The sequence below is a fragment of the Cinclus cinclus genome, chromosome 5, assembly GCF_963662255.1.
Source record: "Cinclus cinclus chromosome 5, bCinCin1.1, whole genome shotgun sequence".
Classification (NCBI taxonomy): domain Eukaryota; kingdom Metazoa; phylum Chordata; class Aves; order Passeriformes; family Cinclidae; genus Cinclus; species Cinclus cinclus.
Genome location: NC_085050.1, coordinates 47,991,269 through 48,007,752, shown reverse-complemented (window position 1 = coordinate 48,007,752; position 16,484 = coordinate 47,991,269). Strand labels below are relative to the sequence as shown.

The window sequence follows — 16,484 nt, the reverse complement described above, 5'->3', positions numbered from 1 at the left end:
ACTTCTTGCTCCTCCTCTTGGTGCTTGAACTGGGCACATATTTGCATTGTGGTAATGCAATGACACTCAAATATGAGCTGTCACACCCCCATTGTTTCTTGATGGGCCAACCAGCCTTTCCCTTTGGGATGGCTCAGGATGATAGGTGACATTCCTCTGGGCAAATAATCACCATTTCCTTGCAGTGTTGTTTATATGCCAGTAGCTCCTGGTTTAACAAAGTGCATGTGTAAATTCTCCCGGATAAACATGGTGTGTGGGCATCAGAGAGATTCGAAGAGTTTTGGTTTTGTTTACACAGTTGGGCCACTGGTTAGTGAATTTTGAATATTCAGTTTAATTTAATGCTTTACATAAAGAATAAAATTGGAAAGAGTACAACAATTATTGTTTAAAAAGGACTGTATTCTAATCAAGTCAAGCTGCTTTTATTCAGTCTGGTAAATGTGGGAAGTGATTCCAAACTGTTTTAGTTGACCTTGAACTGCACCAGGATTGTTACTGTAATGAACTAATAGCTAATTTAAAAATCAGCTAATACAATTAAATTGCAACGTTTTCATTAAATAGTCTCATTAAGAGATGGCATCTGTATTACTTTATCAAAGTTGTGTGACAGACTTTGTGTTGCTTTTCTTGGCTCCCCCAGCCTAACCATAAAACACTGACTACACAGGTCGGCTACTCATTACAGGACTAGCATTGTGCAAGTGCTATGACTGACACAAAGGAACATAAACAATACCTTGACATTTCTAAGAGACAGCAATAAAAGGCGGTCCAAAAAAATTATTTGATTTTTCTTTGCTAATAGGTTTTCAGCAGTGGTATGAAGCTTAGGCCAGCTCCTGAATGGTGTTCCCATGTCAGGTCGACTCAGGAGAAGAGTACGGAATGGAGAGCTACTGTGCTTTTAGAGGAGATGCTGGTCTCAATTTACAAAACTTATTCCTCACGCCAGGGAGAAGTGACAATTTTCAACAGGTCCTAGAGGTCCAGAGAAGAATCTAGATTTTGCATTTTCTACTTTTCTCTCCTGAAATATCTTGTCCACCACTGGTACTTAAATGAGGGAAACCTAAGAAGCCCTAGATTTTGTCAATGCTCTGCAGGCAGCTTTTTAAATCTTTCTTCATTATACCTTTTAGCCAACTGGAATCCTTATTCATCCTAAGGCATTTTCAGAATGACATTTTCATAATGGCTTGTAAAAAATCATTAACCTGTTCTTTGGAATCGCCTTATCAAAACATTCTAATTTAGTGGCCACAATATAGCTCAGTTTAGCTAAGCATAGCTCACTAGTTGAACAAATCCAGGTCAGGCACTTATTTATATTGCATGCTAGGGGAAGTCTGATAAAGAAAACCTTCTCAAATCTTCCTCCCCCAGAATAATCACCTTGTTGTTAAACACCTTGTCTCAACTTGTGTTTACTCACAAGTATATGCCTTGAGAATCAGCTTCAACAGACTCCTCCAAACTGGGTGCTAAACCTGGGACCTTCAAGCTGCACTTCAAGGAAGCACTACAGCACTAAGGGGTCTGCCAGACCAGGGGTAGAACTTGCTTTGCATCTTCATTCCTGAGGATTGGGAATAAAGAGGGGATAAAGTCTAAACCGACAATATTTTCTTAGTTTTTTGTTTGTTTTTTTTTTTTTGTAAAACAGAGAGAAACTTGATCACAGATATGTGAGAAAATTGAAAATGTGCAAAACTTCAAGGAAAACAACATAATAGTGTCTATGGTTTGTCTGTCACTACAATGTAGATGTTCTTTACATAGGACTGCAAAAATATGTTTTTGTCAGGGTACTTTCAAATGTATTATTACTGAAGTTCCTGCTTTCTTATATATCTAGACTTCAGAGTCCCTTGGTCAAGGATGGTTTACATCCAGACATTCCCTCTGATTTTGATGGAAAATAAGAACTGATAGAATTCTCTGCACTTGTGCACAAACCCCACTAGTAGCCCAAATATTTTTCAGTGAAGAATTAAGCAAACTAATTCCTACCTTGCCTGAAAAGCAGTGCAAGGGCAATCAAAGTGCAATATCAAAATGTCAGATGGCTTGGAAACACCCATGTTAGGACTTGCTCTTCCACTAGCACTGAAAGTAGGTGTTGCAGTTTGCCTTCTGTTTAGTTATGGCAACAAAGAGTTCTCCTACAAGGCTGATTTATTTTCCTGAGGGTTTCTTGATCAGAAGTAGAGTCACCTGACAGTCTGGATCTGTATTAAGTAAAGCGTAGAGCATCTTGCCAGATTATTTCCCCTTGTCAGGTAGGTTGGAAGTGTCCCAAAACGTATTTTTGGGAATGTACTTCTGACATCAGAAAGCAGCTGGTTGCAAGGTCACTGGCACTGTTCAAAGTGAGTAGGAAGTATTCCCATCTGTTGCACAGCCAAAGGCTTTGACCATGAATAATGAGTCATGAATTGGTTTTGATCAACAAGCCAATTGTTATTGTTTCTATTTATCTGGGATCTGGGGCTTGCTAATGCTCCTAACAATTACAAAGCACAGAACTTGGCAGGCACATTCCTGCTTCTTTATTGAGTCTTCTGTGGGAGTCATGCAGATGAATGTCTGACAGGGTTGATGAGCAATATTCCATGTCAAAGAATGCATGGTGCAGTCTGAATATTTGCACTTTATCAGCCACAACAGCATCTCTGGGGAGTGGAACAGAACATGCATCTGTACATTGGGAAGCAGCGGAGACCTGATATTCCTCAACTTTGAGGTTACTAGTTTGGCAAAAGGTAGTACATTTCAGTAAGAGTCTAGAGAGAATGATTGAAATGGGAGGGACTGAAATGTATTTTAAAATTAGTATTTTGCAAGGATATGCTTATGGTAAATAAATTAAGTAGAAAGTAATCTTGAGCCTCACTTCTCATGATCCAGATTTGATTTTTCTCACTCAAAACTTGGTTTTTCCCTGCGTTGTCTACAGAGGTTGAGAGCAATTTGGGCTGCCTTTACTGCAGTAAGACATTGATTGCAGCCGGGGCATGAGTGTAGGTCATGAAGAAGACTAATGCTAAAAACTCTATCAGGGATACCTGATCTAGAACTGGTACATAGCAGATCCCTCCTCAGGCTGCAGGACAACCAGATGGAGTTGGAAATACACTGTAATGTATGGACCTATGTCTGCCTCATGGACAGTATTAAGATATTAAGGGACAGTGGAGGGAGTTATAAATGTGAGGACAGGTAAAGTGAACATCAGCAGGAAGGGAACAGCTGGGTGACAGGCACAATTAGAGGCATAAAGCAGTTGTGGTGTCTCTATCAGGTTACTCTGTTGAAGGAATGAGAATTGCATCACCTGTATCTAAGCCATGTCTTGCTACTTCTACAAGGGTGCATGAATCTGGAGAGGTAATTACTTTTGAGACAGCAGTGAGAATATTGGAAGGTTAGTGGAGAGACATTTTAGGATGTATGAACTATGTAACCACACAAGAACATGCCTTTCCTGCTGAGTGCAAAGCTCATGTTTTGCCATCTTTCAGGAAATTCCTGCAGTTCCTTTTAGGTACAATTTTTGGAACACAACTGAATCTGCTGCTCACTTTCCCATTTCCCCCAGTACTTCAGAACCTTGTGGACTTTAATTAAAGAGTATTAATAGAGTAGAGCTATTATCCCCACCTCTGTCTACACTGCAGGACATGCACTCTGTGACATTCCTCTCAGCTGCCAAGTTCGGTGACCTACTGAAACTCACCAGTGATCCTCTTTTTGTCTGCACACGCAGTTGTTACCCTACATAACACTGGGTGAGGCCCCTGTTTCTCATGTAGCTGAGAATTTTGTAATTCTTTCTCCGTTCAAGAAAGTTGTTATTAAAATGTGGCAAAGGACAGTGGGAAAAATGCTTTTTCTGGTCTTTGGTGCATTTCCCAAAGCTGTGTTTCAAGTGCATTTCCAAGAATGTGTTATGAGTATTGAAGCACATACTCTTTCTTATTTTTGTTTACAATAATTTCCTCCATTCATATCCCTTTTAAGATAATCTCTACTTTACCTTCTCTGTGTGAAAAAAACACCTTAGGCAAGCAAGATGTGGGAACTTTATATAGTAGAGGATGGAATATGCAGTTTACTGTCGAAACTAGAAGTTATGTTTTCACATCTAGAAAATCTATAGGTGTAGAAACTTATAAAGAAAATCAAGTTTCTTCTACAAAGCAACACCTGTGAAAAATTATGTAATTGGGCAAAAATGCATCAGATTTTTAAAGCATTTATCATCTTTAATTTTGCAGCCATCTCTGGCCCTTTTTATGCTGAAAATGCATAATATTCCCTAATAATTAATTTGCTTGCCTTGCTTGCACTATGTCATTATAATGCCTGGTACACTTATGTCACAGAGTTTTGTCTGATCTTTTCCTTTTAATGTAATCACTGAACTCTGTGGATAAAATGAAATGAGTCAGCAGACACACAACTGATTTCTCTGTTGCAGTGACACTAAGATTATTTAGAGATGTAGCAAAGTGAGCATATTTTTCCACAGGAACCTCTGAACCCCTCACAGATAAGATGTCCCATTCATGCTGCAGTTAACTATGAGCATTTATTTCCATGTTTGCTCAAACACATATGTTGAGAAGTAAAAAGACTCATTACTGATAACTTATTAACTTTTAATAGTAAATGTAAGTTAATAAAAAATTAAGAGTTTAAGTGTATTTCAGAGTTTTGTCAAATAAATATGTAAAATAACTGTATTAACAAAATTGCTTGTCTAGTTGGAGAACAGAGCCCTATTCTGAGAGATGGAATCCCTAAGCTGCATTTCAATAGATTGCTGTGATTTTAATTTAAACATGAATTTAATCATTATCATTAAAGTCAAGCAAGCTTTAATTCATTAGCAATCTCCATTTTACAGGCATTCAATGCGGGTTCAAGTCAAACTTGTTTACAGTAGAAGCTTGAACACTGTTTTCGTAAATGTGGCACAAACAACTACTTTTGCAACCATATGTGGTTAGGACAAGATATGACACTTTAATTGTTACTAAATGATGCTTTTTCTTGGTAGTGCAAACAACTATGGCAACTAGTAAATAAGCAGGGCAGCAAAATTTTCTCTTGTGCCTTACAAGTGACTGCTTCAAGGCAGGGCTTGCAACACTTGGCTGGCACAATATGAACATCTGTGCTGTTAAACAGGTGAAAATGTGAAGCTGGTGACAAATTAAGGCAAGCCCCTAGCAAGGTAAACCAGTAAGCAACCTGATTTTCAGTGGTATCATGTAACCCAAATGTTCCCTGCTTTTGATGGGATCTAATGTGGGTTCAGCTTATGTGAAAATAGGGTCAGTTACTTCAGTTTTCCAAACACGTGTGTGTTCTCTGCATTTGGGACCCTACCCTTGTGAATACAGCACTGAATTTGCTCACAGGGTTTCAATGGCCTTTTTCCTTCAGCAGTGGATGGGTAGCAGAGTACCAGTTGCATAGCAGTGATTTATTATAAGATATGCTGACATTCAAAGCTGTACAGATTGGCAGTATATGTGTGGAAGGCTCATTTCTCTAATTACACAGAATTTGATCCAACTGGAAACAATGGGTAAAATTTTACCTATGTGAAGTTTGTACTTTTTTCTAGGTCCCTCATAGAAAGGCAAACAGAGATACAGACAGGTGCATTGCAGAGCACCTGTGACTCACAGCAAAACTTGATGCACTGGGAACATGCCAATTGAATTGCTTCCAGCACTGCACTTGAACAAGCTGGTTGCTCCTTTTGTCTTCTCAATGAGCTTTGCAACTTAACGTAAGTGATAATAATTGGCTGCAGGCTTTGTAATTATGAATTATTAGGTAAATATCTCTCCACCCAGAGAAAAGACATTGCACCTAAAAAACATTGCAGTCAATATTGCACTTAAAGGCAAAAGGTCCTCTTTCATTGTGAATTACATTTGTTGGTTTCTTACCAGTTTCCAGATATAAAGTATTGCTATGACTCAAATGAAGAACTAGTTCTGAAGGTAGTGTATGAATTTCTAGGAAAACACTGGATACTCATCATAGTCAAAAGAAACAAGTAGGGCCAGATTTTTCAAAGCATTTCTGGCCAATATAAATATACAGGGGAAGTGGCCAAATCCTTAGTACAGTTTAGCAAACAGTAATGATTACATCACTGCTGAATCCCTCCGCTGACCTAGCTTTTGCTTTGTGGTATTTTTCCATTTTGATGTAAGGGTTCTAGGTGACAACCAACCATATCATCCATGGAAATTCACAGAATATAACTAGTGTTACTGAAACACAAAAGTACATGTACGTTTAGTGTTTTCCTCCTATTTGCATATGAATTGAGAAAGTTCAGGTGAGCATTTTTATTTGAAAGAGAACCTTGGAAGTTGTGTCTTGCTCACCAGTGAAACCCAATTATCTTCATCATGTGAACGGTTCTTGTTTATAGTGAATAAGACTCCAGTTCCTTCTATAGTGAATAGACTGCGATGTTATATAAATGTCCAATTTTAACTCATCTCCCATCCTTATAAAATAAAGTAGTGGTTGCATGCACACATGGCAGCCCTAGCACTGCTGTTGGTCTGTAACATTCCCTGAAGACAAGCTGTACATATGCTGGAGTTCTGCTTGTTTCCTTTCTTCTATCATAATCTGCTTACTGTTACATTAAGAAATGAGTGAGCACACGTCTGGTACTGGTGGATTGCAAACAGACAATTCATCCTGCATACCTGAGGGAGTGTCAAGCCTACAAGCAAAACACATGTGATACAAACCCGACAGGTGACAAATGTGAGCCAGAGCCCTTTGCATTCAAAAGAGACTCCCCCTGACTTAGTGTAGGTTTGGCTCAAAACTAGGATACTATTCTGTGTAGCAGCGAGGAGAAATGAAGGGAGTGGATAAGGATAGGATCTGCTGAGAAAGCCTATCCAGACACAAAATATGAAGTTTTTGACATTAGTATAGAATCATTATAAAATTAAAAAACTGTATTGGAATTGTGATTTTTAAAAAAAATTAGTATTATTTTAAAAATTGTTCTGGATGTTGGAAGCTACAGTGAAAAACAGCATTCTGGATGAAAAGAGGTACATTTAAACCTTAAGCCAGTGCTTGTTATTGTCAGCATGAGCATGCCATATTTTCAGTAAACATACAACATGCATGTTAAAAGAGGGAATGTATTGTTAGAACCTGCTGTACCATGCAATAAGTTGCTGTCAACTATCTATTTTAGTATTAATAGTGTACTAATAAGATAAGAGAAAGGACAGTGAGCCACTGCTATTGTAAGCTTCCATTGTTGCAGTGAAGTGAGTAGCTTCTGATCTTGAAGAGGGTACGGAGTACAAGATTTCCTCTAGACCTCTCTTGAGTGTAATATGTGGACTGTTGAATTTTTTGAAGCTCCTATTTTTGCAAAATAGGAGCTTCAAAAATTTCCACCATAAAAATTTATCCCAAACAAAATTGTAGATCTTGAGTAATACAAGACTTGTTTTGTCTGTACTCCCCTCCAGAAACACCGGGGGGCAGCAGGATGGGCAGGATGAGCTCCTGGTCCTCAGACAACACTGACTGCAGAAGAGGGCAACAGCCAGCAACATCAACATGATCACACATGAGCTACCGTGGTTTTTCTAGCAGTCCCCTCAGCCATGCCTCCTGTGTGCCCTGTACTCAAATAGCTGTCAGGGGGGATGACCACGAGTTTGGGGAACCTTATCTGTGCTGGCCTGGCCTTACCCTGACTGTTTGTTTGTTTGTTTCTTTGTTTCAGATGTGGAGCCAATAAGAGCAGAAGCCATCTTCAATGACAGTAAGTGAGGCTTTTTTTAAACATCAGCAATCTCATCTCCAACTTTTAATATCAGCTTTAGGAGTCTCTGCACACTTTTCTTGGCCCTTAAGAGTCTTTTCTCATCCTTCTGTCTAATGAATGTGACCTTGTACTCTCAGAAATTGGGACTATGTCATTTTCTTTAGCATGCATTGAAAGAAAGAGGTACCACAAGGGAAATGTATAGAAGTTACAGCAGCCTGTGATTATAATCAAAATGTTCTGGAATTTGGAATGGCTGACAGCACAAAATTTCTTCATGGAAATATAAGGAAATGTGACTGGTCCTCTCAACTCATTGCTGTAGGGGTTAGAGAGAGATACCTTGTTTTTTGACATTTTTTTCAGTTTTCAGAGAAATAAGTCAGCTTGCTTGGAGATAAAATAGTCATAAAAGCTATCTTTGCTTACAAGTTGTGTTTCTTTTAACTCTGATAAGGTTTGATGAGATCCTTAGCAATAAGCTGTCAAACAATGGAACAATTACATTACATCACTTTTTGGGTCTGATGTAGGTGCTGGTGTTCTGAGGCACTGATGGAATTGAGTTTTTTTCCCTGTGTTCTAAACATTGACTGCTAAGATGCTTGATAGGATTGTGAAGTTTTAGGACGAGTTTCTGAGGAGTGCAAAAAGCCTTCAGGAGGGAAAAACGTTAGTTCAGATAATCTTATGAATTATGGTATATTCTGAAGATTGTCTTTCACACAAAACTTTTGGACAGGTAGATTTAGATTTCATTGATTTCCTTCATTGTGGTTTTAAATTTCAGAAGAGGGCACACTCTGCACTGAGCCCATGAACATCTCACTGTGGTGTAACCTTTCTTTCTTCTAAATTTATGAACAGCTTTCAGTCTGCAGTGGTATTCCTGCTGCTTTTGACCATGAAGTACTGTTAACATAATGTTTTGCAGATCCTAGTAGGAAAGGGATCATGTAACATTCTCTGTGGTTCCAGTTTTTCACTTCTGAGGACTTAAAGGGCCCTGGGGCTGGCAGCTCCTCAGTGATGAATTACCAGGTTCTGCTTTGGCTCCCTCCTGGGTCGCTGTCTGGGAGATAAGCTGTGCAGCAATGGTTTGGATTGTGTGGTCACTATGCAAATAACTCTCATCTCTGTCTCTTTTTCAATTAATTGGGATAGTCCTGTGTGTCAACTTTCCCAATGTCTAGCTGAAATTGGGATCTGGATGAAAACTAGTGTGTCTTGGTCCAGGTAGGATGGATTTGATGCTGTTTGGATGGGAGAAGACAGCTGAAGTAGGTCTGTTCATTGAGGAAGTTTCTAAAGCTATGCAGGAGCTGCTATCCTGAGTTTAATAACTGAAACTATGGATATTTCAATTTCTCTCTGGGTTTGAATAAAAATGCTTATTTTGTGTCATGGATGCATACCATCCTGGAGGTATCCATGCTTTTTGTAATCTCTGGTTGGAGTAGTGTTATGCTCTTTGCTTGAAGTGCCTCTCCAGGTCCACTTGCAGACTGCAGTGATCAGTTGCCTGTCTTCAGGTGACATCTTGCTCATGTAATCTGCATGCATGCATGGTAAAACCTTATGACTTGGATCATTCCCATTTTAGGTTTTGCCTTTTTCATATTTTATCCTAAGGAGAAATTACCTGGGACATTAAAGAAGTTGGCAATGCCTCTGTTTGGGAATTGTCTTAGGTGTGTGGTGAAGGTTTTGATACCTGAGTCGGGCTGCTCACACGGCTAAGCCTCAGTGTTTGACCATCATGGCTTTCCATGATAGTCAGTTGTTTATTCAGGCTTCTAACACGTGGGTTGTGCATGAGGAATTCTGATTGGGGGTGGGGGGGTGTGGGGGGAAGTGGCTGGTGGAAAGTATGTTTTCTTGTTGATGCAAATACATTTTTACAGAACATAGGTGGTGTGTAATTTTACATATGTTTTCCACAGCTGTTCACAAGATTTGCTAAACAGAAGAATAGCTAACACTCTCTTTGTCCTTTCTGACAGTCTGTGGGTTACGGCAGAATAGATCAGTCAAGTCAATGGCAAAATCCTCATCACTGCGAATCGTTGGCGGATTGTCTTCTGCAGAGACTGGGGATTGGCCATGGCAGGCCAGTTTGCAGTACAATAACATCCATCGCTGTGGTGCAACACTCATCAGCAACACATGGCTGGTGTCTGCAGCTCACTGCTTCAGAGAGTAAGTTCCCATCTTAGAATCTGCAGCAGAATTTGCCCCTTCTGCTTAAAGCTGTGTGGTTTTCCAGATTTGCACCACACCCCTGACTTTCCCAGAGAAACAATTTTGGTAGAGGAAAGTCAGGGTTAATAGGCCCATCAGCTGGAAGTTTCAATGAGAAATTAAAGACTGGCCTTTGGGAGCAGAACTGGCAATTTTATGAGTGAAAATCAATAGTCACTTGTACTGACAAAAGAAGTGCAGAAAAGGTAAGGTGAGTGAAATGATGGAGCATTTGCTTCCTGTTATACTTTACATTTCTGAAACGTATGCCTTCATGTTACAATGGGGTTGCTGCCACTGCAGACTGCTACCAGCAGTTACCATCCCATGTTCCTGCCCCTCTTTTCAGCCATGCACTCCCAGCATTTTTTGTTTAAAGCATGGCAATTGTGAAGCTGCAAGGTATTTTAAGATGGAACAGTTGATTGAACAGATTATTAATGTACAAAAAGAGTAAGGGAAATGAAGAGTTTACAGCAGAAGAGCTTTTGGATTTGATGACACCTTCTGGCCATACAATGGTTAGATCAAGGACATGGAGCAGCAGAAGAGTACAAAACCATGGCTGAGGAAGGAATGCAGGAGTGCCCTCTTCTAGCAGCAGCCCACAGTTCTGTTATGCAAAGTGATAGATGCCATAACTATCTAATAGGTAGCTGGCCTGAAGGAGTTTTACAGCAAAGCTACACTACAAATTTAAAGTCCCAAACACATATTTACAGCAAAATACTTATAGCACTCTTACTTTTTTCAGTATGACTCACCCTCAGAAGTGGACTGCTACTTTTGGAGCTCTTTTGAAGCCGCCAAGCTTGAAGAGATCAGTCAAGACAATCATTATCCATGAGAAGTACCTCTACCCAGAACATGACTATGATATTGCACTTGTGCAGCTCTCCAAACGAGTTGAGTTCACGAGCAGCATACATCGTGTCTGTCTGCCAGAGCCATCTCAGACTTTTCCCTACAATATTTATGCTGTCATCACAGGCTGGGGAGCTCTCACCAATGATGGTGAGTCCCAAGTCTGCCAGGTGACCTGTATGGTCCATAAACTGTGGCTTTGAGTGAACTGATATCAGTTCTCTAGCCACATGTGATATGACAGCAAGCCTAATGTTTGCAATAGGTTTGTTTAGTTGTAGGCATCAGTTTAGAATTCTAAAACTAGAATGGATAAAGACAGAACTATAGTCCACTGGAGGAAAAAAATAAGAAGACTCTTCTGTTTTCCCAGCCTTTCCATTTAATATTGTAAATTCTTAAGACAGGTAGCCATGCGTGTGTTTATATAGCACCTAAAAAAACTATATTGCCAGCAGCAGAAGCCAGCTATGAGATTACTCTTTGAACTTTCAGGTAAATGTGCAGAGTGAGCTGTGAATTACCCAAACTCACACTCTTACCAGGCCACACTAAGAGCAGATTTAGCAATGGAATCAAGATGTCTTCATTTGGTATCATCTGCTCAAATTGCTAGGTAATTTGTGTTCCATGGAACATGGAATTTTTGTTATATGGAACATGTGTAAAATACATGGTTTTACACTTAAGGCACTTTGTACCATATGATCATTACTTCAGTCTTAATGGTACCGTTCCTAAGTGAGTCAGTCTGTGATTCTATGTACATTCTCCTTAAGGGCCTGACCTAGGCAGATCAACAAGCAAAACCTCCACAATAAACCAAGACAAGCTGGTCCTCCATAAGAGGACATTAATCACTCCTCCTTTACATTAACTACTGCAAAGTAATTATGTTGATAAATACCCAAATTGTATTTTCTCTCAGGTCCAGCCCCAAATGCTCTTCAGGAGGCGACAGTGAAACTTATTGACTCAGACACTTGCAACAGAGAAGAAGTGTATGATGGGGACATAACACCCAGGATGTTATGTGCGGGATACTTGGAAGGAGGAGTAGATGCTTGTCAGGTAATTGTAGGAATTAGAAAGGAAAACCATTTTAATGCTGACTGCAGTATCTGGTTGACCAAATCTTAAAGGACAGTGTATTAGTCCTCCTTCAGATAGGCTCCATTCAAACAGAAATTTAGTTGTAAAGTTAAATAGCATTTAGCACTAAATGCTGTTATACGAATTATGAGCTAAACATCAAATTTTTCAAGTAGCTAACACCAAACATTTGTAGAGATGAGAAGGAAGAAGGTTAAGAATGTTAAGTTACCAGCAAAAATGCACTGTCACTCACTAAAATTAAATACTGGATGGGATCTGTTACAATGGGATCTTTGGTAACAGACTTAGCCCAGCGAAAGGAGAACTGCCTGAAACAAAGATGGAAGGTAAGGAAGGGTAGGTGTGAAAGAATGGGAAGGAGACATGCATGCTGCAGGTTTGCAAATGTTGCAAGGAAATGTTTATGTTCAAAGAAAAATATTTCCATAGTGATAGCTTTTAAAAACGTAATTTCTATTTACATTATTTTTAAAGATTGAACTGCTAAAGTGCTGGTTCAGTACAGACTCTTCTCTTATCCCAGTCCTACAGCTTTTTGCCCAAAGACAAATTCCCTGCAGAATAAGTCTGGGAAGCTAATTTCTCTGTTCCTGGCTCAGCATGGAAAAGACCTAAGCAGAAGGGTGCAACTGCCGTTTAATTCAGTAAATAATTTTGATGAAAGTTGGGGAATTTGGTCTGTTGTGCAAGGACTGCCTCTCAGTCTGTAAGGTTTCCAGTTTCACTATTATTACCATGTCATGCTATTAACAGCATCAGAACTGAGCTTTAGAAAGTGGATAATACCTTAAGGAGATATCTAAATAGAAGACCAAGTTCTTGATGAAAGCTCCAAGCAAAAAGGAGCTCTAAGCTCCTTTTTGAAACATTATTGCTGAAAGTGACTAAAATTATTTATTTTAAGAATAGCAATTGTTATTAAAACCTGTTGAAAAAAGGTTCCTGCTGTCTTAGATTGCTGCCTATACTGGTGTTTCCATACTCTGTATGAGGGAGAAGACAAGGCAGATGGGAAGCAGTGTATCACAAAAGAGAACAGAATCTTTTTGTTAGTTTTTTTATCAAAACAGAGGTCAGGAGATCCCGTGGCAAACAGGAAAATGCCACAGACTTCTGAACTCAAGTTTCAGAAACACGTCTGGATTCTGCACAAATGGCTGCCCTTGAAATAGAGCTTGTTAACCTCTCTTATAGGATAGACCCTACTGTTTATGGAGAGAATTGTATTTTCTTTTCTGATCAATTAAATATTTTTCCTCTCCTCTTTTTCTAGGGGGACTCTGGGGGACCACTGGTTACTCCAGACTCTAGACTGATGTGGTACCTCGTGGGAATAGTAAGCTGGGGAGATGAATGTGCCAAGCCAAATAAACCTGGAGTTTACACACGAGTGACTTATTTCCGTGACTGGATTACCACAAAAACAGGCATCTAATTCCAAAGTAAAAAGTGGATTTAACTACATAGGCTACATGTAACTCGTATTTGTCTTTAATTCTGAAAGGTTATTTTTTTAGTATACATTTTCCTATGTAATTTTGGTTGAAGCAACCTTAGTCCACAGCAAGCACTATCTTTGCTGTCAGAGATCCCTAACCCCTTCTGAATTCATGCTAAATGTATGAAATTGTCTGCCTCATCTTTGAGCTATGAAACTTTCTCCCTTAACAGAAATTATGAACTGATATTATTAAAATTATATTTAAAAGCTCCCAATTTATCTGCTTTATAAATGCAAACATTTTCCAGGGGGAAAAAAAAGAAAAAAAAATTCTTTATGGGTAAGGTCTTCAGCTGAATCTCCCTCCTCCAGTGAAGCAAATGCTGTCACAGCTGTGTTTCTAGCGAAGTGGACCCTTGATGATTATTCTTGTTAGAGACTATCATCTGCACTGAGTCCATCTGAGAACCTGGGTGCTCACCGTGCTCTGTGGTCTTGATAACTAAAGGTGGATCAGCAGGACTGAGGTTAGGTCCTAGCTAAGGAAAAGTAGTATTTCTGTGCTTGCAGTAGGTTGGAAGGGAAAAGAGAAAAGCTTGATGTTGTTACTGCAAATCACATTTTAAACAGGAACGTTTTTGTGGATTCTGTGAAGTTCAAATTGCTTGAAGTTGCTATTGTAAAAGTGCTTTGTCACAAAATTGTGCTGCTACTTCTCTATCTGTTGTCTTCTAGATCTATTCTTTTCAACACACAGTATACTTAAGATGCAGAATCACAAGCTCTACCCAAACTGTTTTTTTTAAGTGTGCCCCCATGAACAATCTCCCACGAAAGAAAGATGGCATTGAATTTTGTCTTAAAGGAAAAATAAATATTTGCCACAAATGAACTGGGAGCTGCCTTTTTTGGTCAAGAAACAGCACACTTTTCCACAAGCCAGCGGAAACCATCTCACTGCAAAGAAAGTGATTACTGATACTTCACTGATGGATTCATCTCTGCCGTGAATGAATATGGTCCTGAATATTAATATGTCTTATGAGGATGAAGAGTAATTTCATATTAAAGAACAGTCCCAAAAAGAACTTCAGAGTAAATGCAATCCTTACATATTGATTAAACACTTTTCCTACCTCTGTGCATAAGCCCTCATGGACTGCTGGTGAAAGGGGGTCCTTTAGAGCCAAGGCCTTCAATACAGGCATCCAAAATATCACTCTAGTATATCCACCTGTAGTCTTTGAATGGCCACTGGACTGCTTAAGCTCTGAATGCAGGACTCATAGGAATCTGTACGAGACATGAATGAAACTGCAAGTTAGTCCCACAGTTGCACCTACTACAGCTGAAAATTCTGCTGAAGCATCCTGCCTCCCACACTGCTCAGCACTGGATCTCTCATCAGCATTCCTACTGTGCAAGCCCCCAATAATCAGCATCCCTGGAAATGAGATGTTTGGCATTTCTTGAAAACTCACACCCTGAATTACAAGTCTACATATGAATGGAAAAAACTATGTTTAAGGTGTGGTGGTGTAGGAGGGGTTGTCTTATTATTGGGTACTTCCAGTCATTCTCTGTATCTTTTGAATTTTGGTAAAAGACAAATTGCCTTATCTCAGAAAGAAATCTACTGAAGATTTTAGATTAGCTTTAGTTTCAAAATAGTAGTACCTTTATTCTGATTTTCCATGTCATTGAAAAAAAGAAAAGGATCTTGGGACAGTTAGGAGGATAGATAGATGCAGCAAGTCCATTTCTTTAATTTATTGATGTTTATAGTTTATGCACTTTTGAGTTGCTGCTATTTTTCAATTAAGAATTTACTCCAGGCCAGGTTCAGTTACAAAACAGAAACTTCATGGAGCTTTAAATTAGCTAACCTGAACACACTGTTTTCTTCAAGTGCTCAAGTCCCCTTTTTTCCAAGGCATCCTTTAGGGGGAAAAAAAAAGAAAAAAAAAGAAAAAAAAAGAAAAAAGAAGAAGAAAAAAGTTATATCTAGTTTTTTTGTGCCTCTTATTGCTTCGAAGGTGAAAATCATGAGAAATGTCCTTTACAATCAGCTGATGAATTGTGATTGAAAATAAACAGTAGTTCACTTGCATAGACAGCTAAGGCTTTGTTTTGCACTTAAATCTCTTTTTGCATAGCAAATGGAGGGGCAACAATAAGGAGGTGAGGCCCAGATACACCCCCTAGAAACTGGTTCCTACCTCACACAGCAAGTGACATGTAAATGCAATACCTTTAAAATGAGAAAGGCAGTCTTTATTTCAGATTTTCTCACGAATGGCTAAATAGCCAAGAGGTGTGTGGGAGAACATCTACCTTACTCAGGGAGTCCTGAGCCAGCCAGATGCACTTTTCATAAACATTTTAACAAACTGTCTGGCCTGGGTGTGTCTTATATTCCATGTCACTGTTTTATTTGTGATGACTCTGTTTTCTGCCTTAGACTAAAAAAATGAAGCTACTGTGTGGTTAAAGGTTTTTAAAAGCCTTTTATTACTGTTGATGTTAAGATTTAGCAAGGATTTAAAAAAATAAAGGCAATATGTTTCATAACATTAAATGTATTTAAAAAAACAACTGATCTTTTTCTGTCCTTTTTCTTTGCGTAATAGTAATCAAGCTAAACTTTGAATATGATACAAAATAGACTAATCTTCCTTATTTTATAGAGACCGATTCTAAAACTACAGCTTTCTGTTCATTCAATGTCCTAGGAATAGTTTTGTTATTAACAATGACTGAACTATGCAGGTGTTTCAGTGAAGACAAGGTAAGACATTTGCTTTTCTGAAATACTCAAAGGTGAATTTCAGTTAAGATAGTGCTATGCAAATCTGAGAATGGATCTGAGGCTTCATTCAAGAATTCACCACCTTGCTTCTGACCTTGGGAAAAAAACCTGTGTGTGGAATTGCATCCCTGCAAACTGGCTATGGGGAGCTCTATGCAGCTGGT

General features: G+C 39.0%; 1 protein-coding gene across 1 annotated transcript in view; it reads left to right on the top strand.

The window, feature by feature from the left end:
- The window catches only part of LOC134044510 (transmembrane protease serine 11E-like), a 39,729-nt gene extending 26,224 nt beyond the window's left edge, over positions 1–13,505 (top strand). Inside the window, exons 6-10 of the mRNA XM_062493748.1 lie at positions 7,808–7,846; positions 9,853–10,048; positions 10,845–11,104; positions 11,883–12,025; positions 13,344–13,505. Of these exons, the coding sequence (XP_062349732.1) occupies positions 7,808–7,846; positions 9,853–10,048; positions 10,845–11,104; positions 11,883–12,025; positions 13,344–13,505 (800 nt within the window). The remainder of the gene's footprint in view (positions 1–7,807; positions 7,847–9,852; positions 10,049–10,844; positions 11,105–11,882; positions 12,026–13,343) is intronic.
- Positions 13,506–16,484: the final 2,979 nt, after the last annotated feature.